The 19,603-nt window shown below is 44.8% G+C and overlaps 1 protein-coding gene across 1 annotated transcript; it reads right to left on the minus strand.

The window, feature by feature from the left end:
• Positions 1-4,323: 4,323 nt before the first annotated feature.
• Positions 4,324-14,913, minus strand: LOC104481965 (NACHT, LRR and PYD domains-containing protein 3). Its single transcript, XM_086757281.1, has 8 exons — positions 14,633-14,913; positions 14,141-14,179; positions 11,967-13,686; positions 10,287-10,379; positions 9,389-9,559; positions 8,176-8,346; positions 6,496-6,666; positions 4,324-4,480 (listed from the first exon to the last, which is right to left on the minus strand). The coding sequence occupies exons 1-8, from the start codon at positions 14,910-14,912 to the stop codon at positions 4,387-4,389; spliced, it is 2,739 nt and encodes a 912-aa protein (XP_086613407.1). The 5' UTR covers position 14,913; the 3' UTR covers positions 4,324-4,386.
• Positions 14,914-19,603: the final 4,690 nt, after the last annotated feature.

A 19,603-nucleotide genomic window follows, 5' to 3' on the forward strand; every position in this document is an offset into this window, starting at 1 on the left:
TCAGGAGACAGTTCCCTGTAGTGAAACATCACCACTAATAAATCACACTGCTTGTAGAGCAAGAGCTGATATCCCTCTTTAATCAGTACAGACCTTTACTGCCACATATATATGTGTAAGGTAAAATGTTCTCTGGGTACTTTTTAAATGTAAAGCAACAGCAGTTTAAGAAACAATAGTGACTTTACTGAACTAAATATATTATGAAAAATTTAAGTGGGAACAAATCAATCATAAAAACAAACCACCAAACCCAGCAAAGAACGTCTTCTGACTCAGCTACCTCCACAAATCTTTATTTCTCCCTCTGTTCCTTCCCAGTCTCAAGCAATGCTGCTTGTTCAAAATGCTATAGCTATGATCAGAACAATTAGGTCACAATTAGGAAAGAAAACTTCCTTGTGTTTAGCAAACAACACCACAGACTAATTATTGGTGTTACCAATAAAAAAAAAAATAACCTAAGCACTTCTCTACGTAAGGCCTTTTTAAATTGAGATCTAAAAATAGACAGGCAGTCAGCAAGCAGACTTAAACAATTTTATTAGTGCTTGATTTATGTCAGCTTTCTGCTCTCCCTGGTCGCAGTTCAGTGCAACCCATAAATAAGTTAGGCTTGTGAAGGAGATTGAATTTTTGAGGCCAGAACAGTAACTGAGGAATTGAACAAGCTGGAGGTTGAAATATTGTCTCCTGGGACACAAGCCTCTGCACCTATTAGCAGCTGTCTACATTGCTTTTCCAGCCATAGACACATGTGACCATGTCATATTGAACTGATTTATGTTTCTTTGTGCTGCAAAAGGACAGATCTCAAGGTACAGTGCAATAGTACCCAGAACATAAGAGTAAGTATAAGAGTAAGAACATCTCCAGTCAGTCAGCTATGCAAAATACAAGAAATATCAGCATTTTCCTGCAAGAGAAAAGTTTTCAGTCATAGAATCATAGAATAGTTTGGGTTGGAAGGGACTTTTAAAGGTCATCTAGTCCAATAGCCTTGCAAGGAGCAGGGACATCTCCAACCAGATCAGGTTGCTCAGAATCTCTCTGGGCAATCTATTCCAGTGCCTCACCACTCTCATCGTAATTTTTTTTTCCTTATATCCAATCGGAAACTATCTCCCTTTGTTTTAAAACCATTACCCTTTGTCCTATTGCAACAGGCTCTGCTGAACTGTTTCCCCCCTTCTTTCCTGTAGGCCCCCTTTAGGTACTGGAAGGTTGCTATAAGGTCTCCCCAGAACCTTCTCTTCTCCAGGCTGAGCAGCCCCAACTTTCTCAGCCTGTCCTCATAGAAGAGGTGCTCCAGCCCTCTGAGCACCTGTAATGTGGAACAGCGTCACTAACTTATGCTTTGCATAAGTCCAGGTAGATAACATCAGTTACTTGTCCCTTATTCACCAATGCTGTAACCCTGTCATAGAAAGCCATTAAATTTGTCAGGCACAATTTGCCCTTAGTGAAGTTGTGTTGGCTGTCACAAATCACCTCCTTATTTTCCATGTGCACAAGTAACCATTTTCCACGTGCACTAATCGCTATCCTATGATTCTACAATTTCTCCTACATGAGAAATGCCAGCACTGAAAGCTGTTGCTGGTTATCATGGTTTAGCGCCATTCAGCAGCCACAATACCACACAGTTGCTCACATACTGCCCCCTTACTGCCTCTCACAATGGGATGGAGAGGAGAGTCAGGAAAAAAAAAAATATGGGAAAACTCACCGGTTTAGTTAAAACCAGTTCCAGAGAACAATAGAAAAAGAGGAAACAGAGAGAAAAATAAAAAACAAAAACAAAAAGCAAAAAGAAAATAACAGAAAACACTTAAGCACATAGTTTACAGTACAATACCTCACAGAAGATCCTAATGCCCAGCTTCCTCCCAAGTAGCAGGGACTTCTCGCCAGCACCCTCCTCAGATTTATACTGAACATGACCTCACATGGTGTGGAACAGCCCTTTGGCTAATTTGGGTAAACTCTGCCAGCTGTTGGCTAATTAGTAACCTATCCCAGCTGTGTCCCCCAGCCACAGGTGCCACCAGCTCCAGTTCCTCTCCCAGCTCAGGTGAAAATTAACTCTATTCTAGCTGGAACCAGGACAATATGCTTCAAAATAATTTCCAGGAGGATATGTTTCACAATCTTACTGAGGTGAGGCTGACTTGTTGGTAGCTTCCAGGGCCCTTCTTATTACCGTGTTAAAAATGGGTGCAATATTCCCTTTTTTTTCCAGTGACTGGGAACTTCACTTGACTACCATGGCTTTTCAAACATGATGAAGAGTGGCTAGCAACTGCATCACAGTTTTGCCCATAACGGTAACTTGAATGAGCTCTCTCTGTCATTACCTCAAACCTTCAGCTTTTTGCTCTATTATCTCTCCCCTATTCCCTCAGAGGGTGAGGAGAGTGAGTGAGAGGCTGTGCATCTTGGTCCTGAGAGGGGCTAAGCTACGACAAGCACCTACAACCACATTTGTAGCAAGGATTACCTGTTCATCCTGGAAAGTCAGGAACAAGTTAGCATATCCAGCCAGATCGATCTGCCACCTATCTGGGCTTTGACCTCATGTTGCTGATTTGTGAAGTCAGATCAATTATTTCAGCTTCCTAGGATTTAATTTCCCACTGAAAAAGAAACCCCTGGAGGACTGTGCCCTTCATAATAAAATACAAAGGAAAAAGGCTGTACTGAGTTTCCGTGGCAAGGTTTTGGTAGCAGGAAGGCTGCAGGGTTGCCCCTGTAAGAAGAGGTTCCAGCCAGCACTGACAGACCCACCACAGGACACAGCTGAGCCTGTCAGCCAAGCCATTGGCACCTCTGTGAAAGAATATTTAAGAAAGGTCAGAACATTGCACAGGCAGTGATGAAAGAAGTATGAGAACAGTCTTGTGAGCACCAGGGTCAGAGATTAAGGAGGGGGCAGAGGTGTTCCATGTGCTAGAGAAGAGATTTCTCTGTAGCCCATGGAGGACTCCATGCTGGAGCAGGTGGGTGTTTCCTGAAGAAGCTGTGGCCCACAGAGAGCTCGCATTAGAGAAAGTTTCTCCTGATAGGAACTGTGGACTACATAGAGGATCTATGCTAGAGCAGGGGAAAAGTGTGAGGAGGAAGGAGCAGCTGAAACGAACTGTTATGAACTCACCCCAGCTCCCCAGTCTGTACTGTAACTCCTGCTCCATTCCCCCTCCCCTCTGCACCATTTGGACAATGGGCGAGAGGTAGAGGAGTTGGGAATGAAGGAGTAAAGTTGATCCTGGGAAAAAGAGAGGAGTAGATGAAGCTGTTATCTTGATTTTGTCTTTGTTTCACACCATTGAACTCTATTTTAATTGGAAATTAATTAAATTATTTTTTCCCAAGTCAAGTCTCTTCTGCCCATGATAGTATTTGGTAAGTGATCTCCCTCTCTACTTCTCTACACTTTAATGGCTACAAATGTTCTTCTCTGTATGCCATGCATCTGCATTTCCTGTTTTAGGAATGCTTCTCAAATGTAACCCCACAACACACAAAGCAATAGCATGGCAGAAAAAGAAAAAGCTTCAAATTCATGTGGAAGTGGTTTAATTCTTCCACTGTCTCACAGTTCTGTTTTGGACCTTGAGGGTCCACTCGTCCATGGGCATCCAGGGACCTATGTAGCCCTTTACATAATTTTCTTGAGAAAGCTCAGAGTGTCCACAGAAGGGGGGGAAAAATCATTCCAACTCAGCCAAAGGGACTATCCTTGGGCACTGCCCTGGCCCTGATCACCGGACAGTAGTCTGAGATTAACACTGACTACAGGAAGGAATGATGTCACAGTGCAAAAAGAACTATATTTGAATTAAGTAACAGTGGTACAAACATCATCCTTGACAAATATATAGTCAAAATGGAGACAGAAATTGTGCACTTGACAACTGTGAAATCAGACAAACCTACAGAAAGCGCCATGAGTATACAAATCCTTATAAAAGAGCCATGGAAAGTGAAGAAATATCTCTCTTTGCATCTGATGCAAGTCCACTGAACCCCAAATCACTGCAGTATGAAAGAAGGAAGTTCCTGCACTCATCTGTATCCTCATTGCTTGCTGCAGCTCCGTCCCATTTCCTTCTGTCTTCTGATTCCTTCCCCACTCAGATATGATTGTGAAGGGGTATCTAATTGAATTGCACTTGGATAAAATTCAGATTCCATTGTCCTGAGGATGATTTGCCCTGAGACTATGTGACCAGTCAAAGCCCCACATAGGCACCTTTGTTACTGGCATTAAAGGAGAATCCTTAAAATGGAACAAATATTTATTTGGTCTCTTCTTAACTTTTAACTCATGTGGTACACTAGTGTCAGAGCCATGAGATCTGACACTTAGGCTGCAAAAAGTCCTGTTTAAGAGATGTACCCTATCTTCAGGCTGGGCTTGATCTTTTTTAGGCGAGCCAGCTCTCGATGAGTTTCTTCACTGAGTCCATATTTGCTGAGCCTTTGGAGAGAAGAAGGAAAGAAGAATAATCTAAAATCTACCTTAAATATTTTATTTTGCCTAAAACCCCAGAGTCCTGAACAATAAAGCCAAGCACATCATACTGTCCCCAAAACACTCCTTTCCCAACTGGCCACCATACCCACGACTCTGTTAAAAAAAGGCTGAAACCTGTCACCTTCAGTGCCCCGCCATCAGCTAAAACACACACATGGCCAACCACAGACACCAATTTTTATGCATTAATTACACACACAATGCTCCACCAGGATAAGCTGAGTACATAGAGCTGCGTAGATAGTACCTCGGAGGGAAAAAAGTGAGGCTTCTGCTATAATAACCTTCCCAGCCACAGAACACAGTGCAAGACACTGTCTTTTTGAAGAAGTATCCCAGTAGCTGTAGGAATGATCCTTGACCCATTAATCCTTGCCTACAAATGGCCCCCTTCAGATTGAGAGACTTTGTACAGCATTTCTTCCAGTGCAAGGAGACAAAACCAACAAAGTCCACGGGCCAAGAACTCCTTTAGTTTCAATGTGTTCTCTGAAAACCCGCAAAGAAGCAGAGCAACATGATGAGCATCAAGGCAGATGAGCTTGGAACACTGATGATGAAGTTAACACATGAATAGTGGGATGGCTTTTCCAAGACTCATTTATCAAGGAACAAATAAAGTTGTGGATACAGGGTGTCTCATGTATACCTGTCCTGTTGCATGTAATGTGACTATAAGCCAACCACTGTATCCCATAAATATGACAGCCTAAGAGGGCCTTCTTTATGCTCTTCCTTCTAGGCAGCATGCCTGCATGACAGTGATTTCCCCTTGAGCTTGGATGCCACACAAGGTTGCTCCTTGAGGCAGAGAGACCTTTTACCAATGGTAGATCTACAGTAAGCTGAATTAATACTAATGAAACATTACTAATCCATGTCATTCCTCAATATTAATTATGATAAACTTTGTATAGATAATTCCATTAGACATAAACCATTGTCCAAGTCTGAAACTAAGCTTGGACCTAGCCACACCTAGGCTCCAAAAGGAGTTTAGAAAGCAAGTGGGTCCACTCTGAACCTCATGACTCAATGGGAGGGTATTCCTTACCCTTTTGCGTCTCTGTTCTATGTGTCAATCATTCTAACTCAATTCTAACTCAATTTTCCTTTGTGTTTTTCTTCCATGTAGTGTTTAATAAGCTCAATCTTGCCATCAAACTTATTGAACCTTGGTAAACAACTGTTAAACTTTGTTAAATTCCATCATTTATTAAACTCTGTCAAATTACTATTCTACCTCAGTGAAACATATTGCTGCTTCTCTCTTTTCAGTGCCGTGCATTCCACTTATTCACAATAGGTGCACGACTAGTGATTTGCCTCTAGGTAGACTGCTGTTGAAACCTCTAGGAGATCGGCATGAGGTAGTTCTTCCTTACTTGTAAATTACAGATGCAGAAAAGTGTACCCCACTATGAGGTGTTCTGTAATCTGTGTGAAGAAATTTTCTTCAACACTGCCCAGAAAACTTTTAGCTTGCTTGCATCTTTCAGGAAGATGCAGGAGCAGGGCTCCCCTACGACGAAATGAGCTGCAGGCCAAAGGTAAACATAGCACAGGCTGTGCTCCCCATGGAACAGAGTGCAGTCCCATAGGATCAGAAAAAAAAAAATGAGCAAAGCAAGGTTACTTTCATTCAATTCCCTTTCCACATTGCCCTGCTATTACTCAAAATCAAAGATAGGCAATTCTGCTCAGCATACTTAGGAGAGTTTCATTCCTTCTTAGCAGTTCTACAGCAGAAAGTGCCTGGTGTTCCCTCTTTATTCATGCTATTCAGAAAGCAAAGTCTAGGTGCAAATTATAAGCAACATCACAGCTTTGTTACTGTTGACCTCTCTCCATCCATGAAGGAGCACCTCCCCAGCACCAGTCCCACAAGATTCTCAGGTTGTGAAATTTTCCCCATGGTCATATTGGGAAATGCCCAGAAGAACCGTGAAGTCCCTTACCACAATTCTTTAAGGTGGCAGGCAGGATGTTTAAGCTTCTGACACAGCAGGTGCACTCCAGCATCTCCCAGGGCATTAGCACCCAGCCCCAGCTCCAGCAGGGTCTGGTTGGTGCTGAGCATAGCGGCCAAATCCCCACAGCAGGCATTTGTCAGACTGCAACCCCACAACCTGCAGGGAAGAAGCACAGGGAGGGCCCAGGGTTTCAGACCATGTTTGCTTTGATAACCCCAACCACCAGCCCCTCTACTTGCCAGTCAACACGGAGAATGGCCAGAAACCCTGCTCAGAAGTGGCCAGTGATGGACCAGTGCTGGACACACTGTCTGCCCAGTGACATTACCTCCCATCAGCCAGTCAGCTGGTAAGAATGGCCCAAATGGCTTGGGCCTTGCAGTTCTGCCCTGGCCAATCTGCAGCTAGGGGAGGGGAAGGGATCTTTGAGCTCTCCCTAGCCCTCTTTGAAGACCAATCTCAGCCCCATCTGGGCACGACACAGACCCTCAACAGAGTCACCTGGCAGCTCAGCATGGAAGGGAACTCAGGAGGTCTCTAGTCCAACCTATTGCTCAAAGCAGATTTGGCTATGGGGTCAGACCAGGCTCTTCAGCCTCTTCTCATAATGCTTGTGTTCCAGCCTCCAGCAGTCTTGATACCCTCTGCTAGAGTTATGCCAGGGAAAAAAGCCTGAGAGAACCAGGAGAAGAGATCTGCAGAAAGCAGATCTCCAACAGACTCAGTTCAAGGCAAGCTGGTGTCTCATCCAGGACCCATGCAGTCAGTCAGTGACTACATCACGGCAGCTGCAACTACCAATGACCATTTTTTATTCTGGGCACTATTAAGCCCTTTGGTCTTTCATAGAGACTTTGCAGGTACTGCTTGGTGAAAGTCTGCCCCTCCTTGAGCTGAATATTCAGAAATCACACACAGAGACAAGCTTAGCCAGGACCTGGAAATCTTCTTCTCTGCGGGCTCCCTTCCAGTGTGAGATCTTTCTTTAAGACAGGCTGTTTCCACTGAAAGGCCGCACATTTTATCATATTTTATAGAGAGCTGAGATGAGGTTTAAAAAGCAGGATCAATCTTCCTGGACAAGTGAGAGTTCAGAAAAGGAAGGAAGAGTACACAAGAGGGAATAAAACCTCCTCTCTGGCTAAAACAATAAACTTTGTAATGTACAATCTCCTCATTTGAACAGGAAAAAATTAATTTGTTAGTGAAGAGGAACGAGGCCTGCAAATTTCAGAGACAAATCCAGAGGAAAGCACAGCCCCAGAGTGAGCACAATGCAAAAAGACTTACTTTGGTAACCAAAATGAGAAGGACCCATGAGATAAGTCATGGATGAGTGGTATGGACAGAGGGAATCTCTTGAGGAGTGAGAACAAGAAAGGAAGCATGAGTAGAGAGCTCTGGAGGAAGAAAAGAAGAAAAAGGGAACATTTGTTTCTTGCTTAAAGACAGATTTGGACAGGTTTAAAAAGAAAGATCTGGTTATTTCATCTGGTTATTTCTCTACTTTTTGAGCAGAGACAAAATATTGAAGGAGGATGAAAGGCAGAAACACTTTCAGTGAAATTCCTCTTTGAAAAGACAGTACATCCCTGAAATGCAGAGTCGGTGTGTGCTGTTGAGAGCAGGGGTTCCAACATCATGGCCAAAGGGAGCGGTCCTTACCCTAGGACCCGCAGCTGGCAGGCAGGGTGTTTCAGCCCTGCACACAGCAGGTGCACTCCAGCATCTCCCAGGGCATTAGCACCCAGCCCCAGCTCCAGCAGGGTCTGGTTGGTGCTGAGCACAGCGGCCAGATCTCCACAGCAGGCATCTGTCAGACTGCAACCCCACAACCTGTGGGAAGAAGCACAGGGAGGGCTCAGGTCAGACCATGTTTGCTTTGATAACCCCAACCACCAGCCCCTCTCCTTCCCAATTAACACTGAGAATGGCCAGAAACCCTGCCCAGAAGTGGCCAGTTGTGGACCAGTGCTGGACACACTGTCTATTCCCTGGAAGTCTGATCTGATTTCCAATCTTTTCTGTCCTTGGTCTTCCCTATGGACCCTCTAAAGAGAAGATAAAACCAGTCACAGGGATTTCATGAGAGCATAAGCCATGTGACACTGCCTGCTAGTGCTTCCATGGATGTCACCAGAGGCATAGGGCTGGACTCCACTCCCTAAGGAGGGTCCAAGGCTATGTGCTGCAGGGTAACTCAGATACCCTGGTGGGAGCATCTGAAAGGGATTACACAGACCTTGCACAAAAGCCCTAAACCCCTGAAAGGGTTCACTGGAGGCCCTGGACTGCATGTCCAAGTAACTGACCAGAAAAGGAACTGTGTGACTCACCACATACCCACCCATCACCATAGCTGCAGTGTGCCAGTGCAGACTTGGTGTATAACTAGTGTAGAGGAGTCCACCTCCAGGTCAGCACTGGGGAGGCATAAAGCACAGAGTATCCCCGGGTGTAAGCTGGTTGTTCAGAGAGAGTCTATGTAACAGAAACATTCAGAGGAAGACTCACTCAACAGGAAGGGTCTCACTCTAGAATGATGAATTCTTCCAGGAAGAGCATTTTTTTTTTTTTTGCACACAGACAGAAGTAAGCCTGCTTACCTTCAATATGTGCTCCTTTGGGCTTGCCTGTGCATACCTGAAATAGCCGGTTCCGTGCTGCAGAGGAGGGTCCATGGAGGGGCACCTCCTTTACACCTGCTTCACACAGTCTTAGCAGGGCAGGCTGGGAGCATGGGCTGAGCAGTGACTGACCATGACAGAGACACATAACTCAGCCTTTCCCTAGCCCTGCAGCTGCCAGGCCAAGCCACAAACCCTGTCAAGGTCCCAGACTGGACAATTCCCTGAGAAGCCTGCTTGCTGTTTCTCACCCCAATTTCTGCAGCCGGCAGGTGGGATGTTTCAGCCCTTCACACAGCAGCCGCACTCCTGGATCTCCCAGAGCATTTCCACGCAGTTTCAGCTCCGTCAGGCACTGGTTGGTGCTGAGCACTGTGGCCAGAATGCCACAGCAGGCAGCTGTGAGTTTGCACCACTCCAGCCTGTTGAGGAGATGCACAAAGAAGAGCAAAGGATGCTCTCAGCACTGGTGGGGAACAGTCCTGGCCAGTCCAGGACCACAGCGGGAGTCCTGCACTCGGCTAGGGCCCTGTGCAACCCCCAGCTATCTGTGTCCTGGCTCTCCCTCTCCCCACAGGGCTGATACCTACCCTCAGGCCTGGACAGGGGCACCTGCCAGACCTTGCAAAACCAACCTCACCCTTATCTCCTTCAATAGGAAGAAGAAAAAACTCTAGTTTAAGGATATGGCTCCTCCTTCGAGTGAGGGAAGAGAATTCCAGTTTGGTTGGCCCTTTCCAGCATACTTGTGCAATTAAACGCATGGGGTAGTTGGATGAAATACAGTGAGTATGCCTGCCAGTACATGGCCCCAGCTCGCTCTCCCATGCCTGCGGACATCACCCTTCCCTGGGGTTTCGGTCCCATAAGATCAAGTTGCCTTTGTCTAAAAAGGACCTGAAAGAGGTGGAGAAGGGAGAATGAGAGGGAAGAAAATAACAGGAAGGAAACAAGAGGTGAAAATTCCAAAAATATGTGCCAACCCAGAAATGTTGCATGCTTTTCCAAAACCTCTTGAAAAACATTAGTGCTGTCATAGGAGCATCAGTAAAGAGAATTCTTCTGTCAGAGAGTGTGGGAGGGAGGAAAAATATAAAGGTTAGGGTTTCCTTGGCTTCTTTTGTTTTCTGAAAGAAAATAATGTTTTACCTTAAGATCTTCAATGTACAGTTTGGATTCTTCAGGGACTGACAAAGCAAGTAAATCGGTGATTGCTTCAAGTAATCAGGTGATTGCTTTTCCCTGAAGAAAATAAAAATAAAAAGTAGAGGTTAATTTAGTATCATTCTCTGGCTATAGTTTGCATTTATGCTTCACAAAAATTAAACTAGTGCCCTTACAGGTGAGATGTTAAATGGCAGAATATTCTACAGTCACAGCTCAAAGCAAATCACCTTGGTAAACACATATAATACTTCACCAGGGTCTGAGGGTTCCAGCTGCTCGGAACACTCCAGATATCCCTATGCACTGTGTGTGCTAAAGGCAGCTATGTGGATGAGTTCTGTTTACTCGTGGCACCTCTGTTTGGGATTTGTCTCAAGGAAATGTTCTGTACTCTGGAATTCACATGTCCAAGCAAATACTGTTTGGGTCAGGGTACATTATGCACAGTGCAACAATTGTTCATGTGCTTGCACCTTAAAATAGAAGGAGCTGCCCCAAACAGGTAGGGGTCTTCCTTTTGTAGTAACAGGAGGACTAAGAAAAATTTCTTTATGTTGGCACGCTGCAGCACAGAAAGCCATAGAGCTGGAGAAGCTCAGGAAACTGTCATCCCTGGATTGTTTCTGTACCTTTCTGTGTGGTCCTGCCTGCACAGCAAAACACACCTGTGCAGATCTGGAGTGTGTTCCCAGAGAGCTGGGAACTGTCCCCAGAGTTACTCTGAGGTGCTGGTGCTGTCTGCCCCTTCCGTAACAATGATTCTCTGAGTTCGGCTGCCTCCACAAAAAGCACCCGGTTGGGCATTTCATGGATATCACAAGGCTCTGAGAAGGACAAATGTGCTTGGGGAGAACTCCATCCCATTGTAGCTGGTTTGCTCCTGATACCTGACCAGGTTGCGTTCATTCCCTACCTTACAGCATCATGAGGTACAGATATATGCTGAGGAAAAGAAGAGGAAAAGCAGACTGATATCACATGTTGCCCATGGTAGCTGAGCTCCAAACACTCAGAGCATTCCCTCTTAATATGGAAAGCAGGTTTGTACTCATAAACCACAAATCAACAGTATGCTATGTTTCCCTGTGCACAAAGGGCAAAGACCTATATTTCTACTGCCTATGGGGGAAAATTCCCCTCTCACTGGGTCTGAGTACCACCTCCTGTCTTCTCAGGACCAGCATTTGGTAAACAGAGAGCCTCAGCAAAGAAGTTGTTTCACCCACCTTAACCAAAGTGGGATCAGGATCCAAGTCAGTGCACAAGAAGCCAGGCAGTTCCATAGTTTCACCACAGTCAATCATTTTCTCTTAAGTTCAGTCAGTGGTGATTACAGCATGATCTTATTTGACTGGCCAGCAGGTGACTATCTGAACGGTAGATGACTTGGACTCTGGTCTTCTTTGATTACAGTGGGAACTTAGTCACTAAGCTGACATGCCCTCTTGTATTTACATGCTTACTCTTGAACTGACTCATCACCAGTAACGGCTAGTGCACATCCCATCAGGCTCATCACAGAGCAACTTCCATCATTGCACCTTCACTTTATGAAAACTTAAGCCTTAGTTTTTTCATAAGTCAGTCAGTCATTTATTGGTTACTGAAACTTTTTCAATTGCTAAGAGAATTTGCAAGCTAGGGACCTAGGATTTTACTTACAAATGTGACAGCTTTGCTAGCTGTTGGTCTAAATGTTCTTCGTGGTCTTCTGAGACAAAGGAGCAATAGCCCACCTGAAGTGAGTCCAGTCTAGGCCAATTTTTAATACTGAATGAAAGAACTATTTGATCTAATTGGGTAAAATTGATGTCTCGTAGATATATTCCGGTGAAATAACCCAATGCGGTTTTCACAAAACTTTCATCTTGTATTTCATACAAACAGTGGCAAGCCTCCAAATCATGAATCACTGCTTTTTTCTCTGCATTAATCGTTAAAGCTGTTTTTTGGCTAGTTTGAAGCCACGTTAGTAACTCTTCCTTAATTTCAGGAGAAATTTTGCACCCTGTTTCTTTTTCCAAAGCATTTATTTGTTCCTTATTTAAGAGACCAAATAGGAACCGAACAGTTAACATGAAATCCTGTCTTGAGTTTCCATAGTTTTCTAACAATTTTTTCACATCCCTCTTAGGATCTTCTTGCTTATCTCTTGTTTCATCATCATCTTCTAGTACATAGAATAGAGATGCAAAAAACTCTTGGACACTCAGATGAATGAAGCTGTAGGCACTCCCACAAACAATGCCCTTCTGAAAAGTGCTCTCATTCAAAAAAAGTGGGAGAGTGTCTCTCTGATTTAAGAAGAATTCTTTGATTTCCTCTTCCTCAAAGAGGACTTTTTGCTTCCAGATCCCATCAGCAGCCAGGCAACAAAGTCTTTTTAGGATAATGTGCAAGTTCTGTTTCAACTTGCTGCTCAGAGATTTCAGTAAGCTGGAAACATAAAGGATATATATTCCTGTAGTTGTCTTGGCAGTTTGTGCAAGATCTTCACCACTTTCAAGCTGTTGTTTCATAACAGTACAGACAATCCAACACATGATGGGGATAAGGCACATGGTGAAGATCATTTCATTTCCTTTAACAAACTGAAAGGCCTTCCTTCCCTCTTCCTTATTTTCAAAAAACTTGTGGAAATATTCTTCTCTATCAGTTGCTGAAAATCCCAGTATTTCAGCAGAGCGTTCATACACCAAGCACTGTTCCAGCTTCTGCAGGGCAGTTGGTCTTGTTGTAATCAACACTGAGCATTCAGGGAGAAGGGCTTTTTTAAATAAACTGCTCAAGATTATTTCCACTGGCTTCATCTCCCAGGGATCAGAGCACAGGTCATTTTGTGGCCGGTCCAAAGAAAACCTCAGTTCATCAAAGCCATCGATGATAAACAGGAGTTTTTCTGGTCTCCTCAAGATCTCTACAAGAGGTGGACTATCACTAGGACAGCATTTGGAGATCATGTCAGCCATACTCTCCTGAGCTGTGAGATTACCCTCCCGACAATGCATGTAGAAAAGATAGTCAAACTGTCTATAGAGTCCCTCTGATGCCCATTCCAGCATAATCTTTCTTACTGTCATTGTCTTCCCAATTCCTGCAGCTCCTAATATCACGACAGTCTTCGGTGCCTGTCTATCCCTGTCAGGTTTAAAAAGATCACTTATGGTAATAGAAGAATTCACTTGTTCCTGCATGATTTCTGCATGTCTCCGTCCCACAGCCATGATTTCATGTTCTTTCTTTTTTTCATGGCGATGTCCACTAACAAGAACCAGCCTTGTATATCTGGAGTTCAGAGTCACCGTCTCACCAATACGAGCATTCATGTCTTTTATCCAGTGGTAATTCTTTTGTACATGATCTCTGTACTTTGTCTTGTAATCTAAATCAAGGATATGCAAGAAAAGAATTTGAAATTAAACTTAATGTTCGTTCTCCAGCTAAAACTAAAACATTTCAGACACAAAATTATTGTACCTTGAGTTTACTTCATCTCTTTCATTTTAAATGACCTCTGGACCATCCAATAGGCTTTGTTCTTCCTATTCTATTATTGATGTTGAAATGAAAAAAAAGTCTGAAATGCCCATCACCTGTCACTGAAATGCAGTCACACTTCAGTCAAACATGACAATAGCGCTAAGAACCAGTTTCTACTAGTGACCTTTATAGCAGCACACTTTCAATTTTTTTTTCCTGTCCATAGGCATATAACAGCTATTTTCCTTCTGATCCTGCTGGGGCTTCAGGACTACACCTATGATCATATACTTTCTACTAGTAGGTGGAGTGCGTAGGCAATAAAACTCAGACACATCTATCCCAATGACACATACCTTGGCCTAATGAAGCAGAGGGTGGACTGGACCTCAGGGCTGAAAGAGAAATTATATGTAGCTGTTAGTGGAGTAGTAATACAGAGACTGTCAGTGATGTGTGTCTGGCGGGGAACTAAACAGTCCTCTTGGTGCCTCTGCCTTTAGAAATTCCCCTAAAATGCCTTGGGCAAAGCAGAGCAGACAAGAGAGCAGAGCAAGTGCCTCTGGAGACCCTAGTATACTTCTATTACAGGCCAGGAGCAGGTGGTCCTGCAGAGTGTGCAGAGATTGTGGCAGCAGTCACCTAAATGAGCAGGAAGACCAATGGCAAGAGGAGAGTGATGCAATTCCAGGCATAAGGAGGCAGCACCCTGGGGTCCTTTGGGTTTTCAGGCTTCCAGAAGGGATTGAAATCTGCGCTGTCTTTATTTGATGAAGGTTCTACTACATATTTGGTAGGAATAATCAAAAAGAAGGATAGAAAAGTGCCAGTAAACAAAGTTCCTTTACCTTTTCCTTTCTCCTGTTTGAGTTTAGCTGCAGTGTCTCTCTGGCTGATCCGTTCAAGCACACAGATTGCTACATCCACAGCAAGCTCAGCTCCATAGTGGTCACACATGGAGTCTGCAAGTTTAACTGGATCGTTGGCTTTCTTGAGCAAATACTTGGAGAGATTTGCCATCTCATCATAATCAATATATGACAATTTATACTTAAACTTCTCAAACATATCCAGTGTGAGGTCCTCTAGTGCTTTCAAAAGAATGTCCTTAGTATTCTCTCTTGCCATCACAGTATGCTAAAGATACCCTGGAAAACAGCAGAGGTTCAACAAGAAATTGTTTTCTGAGAGCCCCGAGGCACACCCTGGGAAAAGACTCACTGACTCACAGGAGAGTGGCTGCTCTGTGTGCTCCTGGAGCCAGTCCCGGTGCCACCAGAGGCACTGCTAGCTCTCCTGTGTAAATTCTTCCAGGAATCTGTTAGTCCACAGAGCCTGGATCACTACACCTCTCATTTTACCCACAGTGTTTCCCTGCTTCCAGCTCTGCACTTTTTGGTCACAGGTGCAGGCGGATGAAGTTCTCCTAGATCAGGGTGGTGGATCTGCTGACAGCTGCAAGGGCCTTTATTATGTGATACTGCCTTCTGATAATATTACTGATGCCTTAATTTTCACTCTAAGGATTGTCTGTTTTAAAACCTTACTGCTTTTTTTTTTTTCAGTTATGACTATATTGTGCAATTACTTTATTCACTGTTCCTGAAAACTTGCACATATGCACAAATACACTTTCACTGGTTTGTACTCTTTCGAAACTAAAAATGCAAACAGCTTTTATGAGATAAAATGAGATAAAAATCAAGGAAAGTGTATGAAGGGACATTCTTTAGGATATAGAAATATGGTTTTGGTTTGTGACAAGCTTGTCTGAGGTTCTTCAAAACTATTCAGAAACTACAAGAGGAGGAAAAAGAGGATCTAATTCTTGGGGTGGAGGGGTGGGGTTGTGAGTGTGGGAGAGAGACTCAGTTCCTTTTACGTATGAAGCAGAAATATCCCATAAGAAAAAAAGTTTAAGAGAAGTTGTGATCAAAACCTGACTGTAGATGCTTAAATACCGGGAAAATGTATTTAAAATAGCCAAACCAAACTAAAACAAAACCTCAAACAACCAGAAGCTCATACGTTGGGGAATGGGTCCAAAGAAATTAAGATGACTAAATATTCTGCAAAATGCCCTTTAGCATTTGCAGAACTGCAGAGAAAATGTGATTGTATTTGCTCTTTTCTTCAGTCAAAGCAGACATGCCTATTAAGGCACTTCTGCAAAACACAACTCAGCATAACTGAAGCAGTTTATTTGAAGTTTCTACTGAAAGAACTTGAATGGACCTGAGAAAAATGGAAAGGGGAGTTTTTTAAAGATTATTTTACAATGGCTCTGCCTGTCAAGCAGATCAGAAGCCTTACGTGCAGTTTTATAGTGCCTTTATGTTTGCTTCAAATAAAATAAAGGAAGACTCTGATACATGATCTCACCATGAGGCCAACATCCTTAAAACTCTGTATGCCACCCTTTGCCCTCCTGCGCAGTCCTCTACTGGCATCTCTGAAAGCCTGTATTTGATGCTTGAAGAGCAAATATTAGCGTGCTAGGAGCAGAAGGAAGGACAGTGGCTTTCTAAAGAGGAACTGTTGCTAACAGCACTCTCTCCAGCACAGCTTCAGCATCCTGACAGATGAGGAAGTTCTCTGTCCCCTGTCTCCCCAGCCACACCACCGAGCAGAGCATTTCTGTTGTACACAGAGCCAGGAAACGGGTCAGCAGTTTACAAGTCTGACCCAGATCTGGGTGTTGCTTCTCCTCAGCTGATCTAACAGCAAGAAACCTCCACAAGGGCAGCCCTTCTCTTTGTGTCCCTCCATGATGGCTGAGCGCTCTCAAGGCTTCTGGTCTGACTGACAATTCTTTCATTTCTCCAGAAAAGGAAGGCCTTTCACAGTCCACGTGCTGTTAAAGTCCTTTCTACGAACAGAAGAAAAAAATTAATGCCATGTCCAGGAAAAGAGCAGACACCTGACCCACTCCAACAGGCCTCCATAAACTGACTCATCCATTATACAGCTAAAACCAGATAAGGAACAGGCAGGAAAAGACTCTGAGACCAATGTATAGTGACCGATGCTGCAGGGAGAAATGACTCTGAAAGTGAAACCTTACGTCCTGACCCAGCCAGACAGCATCAAATCTCACACTCCAACTCCACATGGCAGGCCAATATAAGCACCATGGTCAGGCTGAGCAACTTTGCAGGGGATTGAGCACTCACTTCTCATCCTGGACCCAATGTTATAGGTCCCTCAAGCAGCCCTGCTCCAGGGCAGTCTCAATTCCTCCAAAACATGTATTCACAAGAGATTCTCCTTAACCCCTCTGCCCAGCCAGGAAAACCAGAAATCCAGAGTCAGGAACACAACAAAAGCCAAGTGCTCATGGTCAGACATCTGGGTGAAGGACTCCCAATCCTCTTCTACAGGGATCACCATGCTGAGGTCTCACCTCATGACTAGGAAGAGCTGCATTCATCTCTCAGAGGAGCCATTTCTGAGACACTGGTTGATCTGTCCCATCAAATAAGAGATGCTGCTGGAGACACTCCTCAGAATCACCCTCTTACAAATATGGACAGGGGTTGGACAGATTCTCAGACACCGAGCAATGCAGGCAGAGCTCAGCTCTGCTGTCCGAACCCAGGACCGCCAGCATGCCCTGGCCCCACAGACTATGGGATGCTCCTCTCTTGCTGACAGTTGGACTGAGGCTGGGCTCTGGGGCCAGGCTGACCCATGTCCCATCCCACACTGCTAGCACTTGCCCCAAGCCTGCTGTGCCTTAAGGAGCCAGGAAAGAGCCATGCCCACTTGCCCAACTAACACCCTTGAGGCACAAGCATGGAGTGAAGCAGGACACGAGTCCAGAGCTTCCGCAACCCTCAGAACTGTCCCTGGCCAGAGCACTACAGGGCAGTGGACAAAGCCCTGAAGTGCCTGACCATGAGGTGCTCACCGTGTAGTGCTAGAGAACAGGTCCAGCAGGAGATGGAGATCTGAGGGTCTGTTCCAAAAGAGCAGCAGAATCAGGGAGTAGCAGAAATTCTCCTATCCCTGCCCAAGAAGAGTTTCCCTTTTGACGGGCAACTCTCCTTCTGCCCTCCTTCCTTCCGTCCCCGTTAGGCTCCACCTCCCCCTTGCCTGCAGGGCCAAACATCTCAGAGGGGCTGGGCAGAGGTCCAGCTGCAGCCAGAGCTGGATAAGACAAACATTGTCTGTGAGGGGCGAGTTTAAAGAGGATTTGTTCCTTCATCCCTGAGAATTGTCTTTGGAAGAGTAGGTGAATTGGCCAAAACAGAAATGCTTAGTGCATGATGATTTCTGAGACAATGCACATGGATGACACCTGGAGAAACATGCTCTGTGCTGAAGAAGAAATGCTGCGGTGATAGCAGATTTCATGCCCACAGATGTTCACCTCCACACACTGGACTAACAGGAAGAGGAGTGGGTATATGGGTTTTCTGTTGAAGCAAATCAATGCCAACATGGAGAAGCTTGAAAGATAGTGTCCTTTTGGCAATACTGCCTACCACTCAAAGGCAGCTTCTATGGGCAGATGCTTTTAGCCCACAGCCCTCTGAGTGTGCACTTGCCCCACAGAAGCAAAAAGGATCAGTTCTTGCCCTTTTGAGAAAGAGTCATGAGGACATCCCTATGGGATGAGGTACATAACATTGACACCATGCAAAGACCCTGCTGCAGAATTCCTGGGGCTCTAGTGACAACCAAGGGGTGCTGCAGGGCAGCTTTCTGCTTCTGCAGGCTCTATGTCACATGGCCCAGTTTGGTCTTGGGCTACCCCACTTGCAGGAGGATGTTAAAGAGCTGCTGGGGACAGCACCATGCTTAGGGATGCTGGGCACTACCTACAGGGAAATTAACTCTGAGTCAGCAGCCAGAGTGGCAAGGAAGAAAAACAGTAGAATCTGGCTGCTGTGAGAGCAGTCTAGCCTGGTCTGGTGGTGTGACTGAGTCATTAAGACTGCACAAGTGCAATAAGACCTGCTTTAACGGGGACAGGAAGGACGCTGTTTCAAGGGAACGTTGATAGTCTAGCTGGCTCCCCATGTCCATCTGGCCTTTGAGATGCCTAGGAAATAAAAACATGACCACCATGATTTTCCCCACTAAGTGTGCGCTCCTGAGGCCTAAGCACAGAGCTGCAGGACCTAGAGACACTGGTTTCACCACAGAAATGTCCCATCTTCTGGACAGGAGTGAGGATTTGAATGACTAAACTTGTCAAGGTTAATTAAACAGGTTTTGCCGTGCACTCCTCTCGGGGGCATTTTGGAGCCAGCAGTAGTTCAGTCAGCATCTGAAAATCATTGTGGGCCCAGCCCCCCAGGAAGTGGTCAATATGCTTTTAAAAGCAGGGGGGAATTTGTCTTGCATAGCGTGATTTAGTCATGTGTTTTAACCACATTATCCTGCTTCAAGCAAGGCAGCACCTTGCAGCTTGTGAGACAAAAGTCAGCGCTGGGTTTTTCTAACTGCCAACCAAGCGGTTAGGTTATCCATCAAAACACCCCACACTGCTTCCTGTTGGCCCCTTCCTAGTATTGATGAGCGGAAAATCCACAGCCTGTTCTCTCACCTTCAGAGATTGGTACATTAATGCTCATATTGCCCCTCGTCTTAACTGTTTTCTCTTTAGACCCATCTTTCTTTTTGTTATGATCCACAATTTTGAGCCTGAGTAATTGGAAAGGGGCATGAATAATTAAAATTCCTTTAAACCCAATAGGATCAGAATTCATAGCCCTCCTGAAGTCTCTTAAATGTGCCAAGGAGTCTCTCTCTTTCCCTGTGGAATGCCCAAGACAAATTCAATAACAAGGAAATCTAAGCTGTAATAGATG

Source organism: Chlamydotis macqueenii, chromosome 12 (genome assembly GCF_036417535.1).
Source record: "Chlamydotis macqueenii isolate bChlMac1 chromosome 12, bChlMac1.mat, whole genome shotgun sequence".
NCBI lineage: Eukaryota > Metazoa > Chordata > Aves > Otidiformes > Otididae > Chlamydotis > Chlamydotis macqueenii.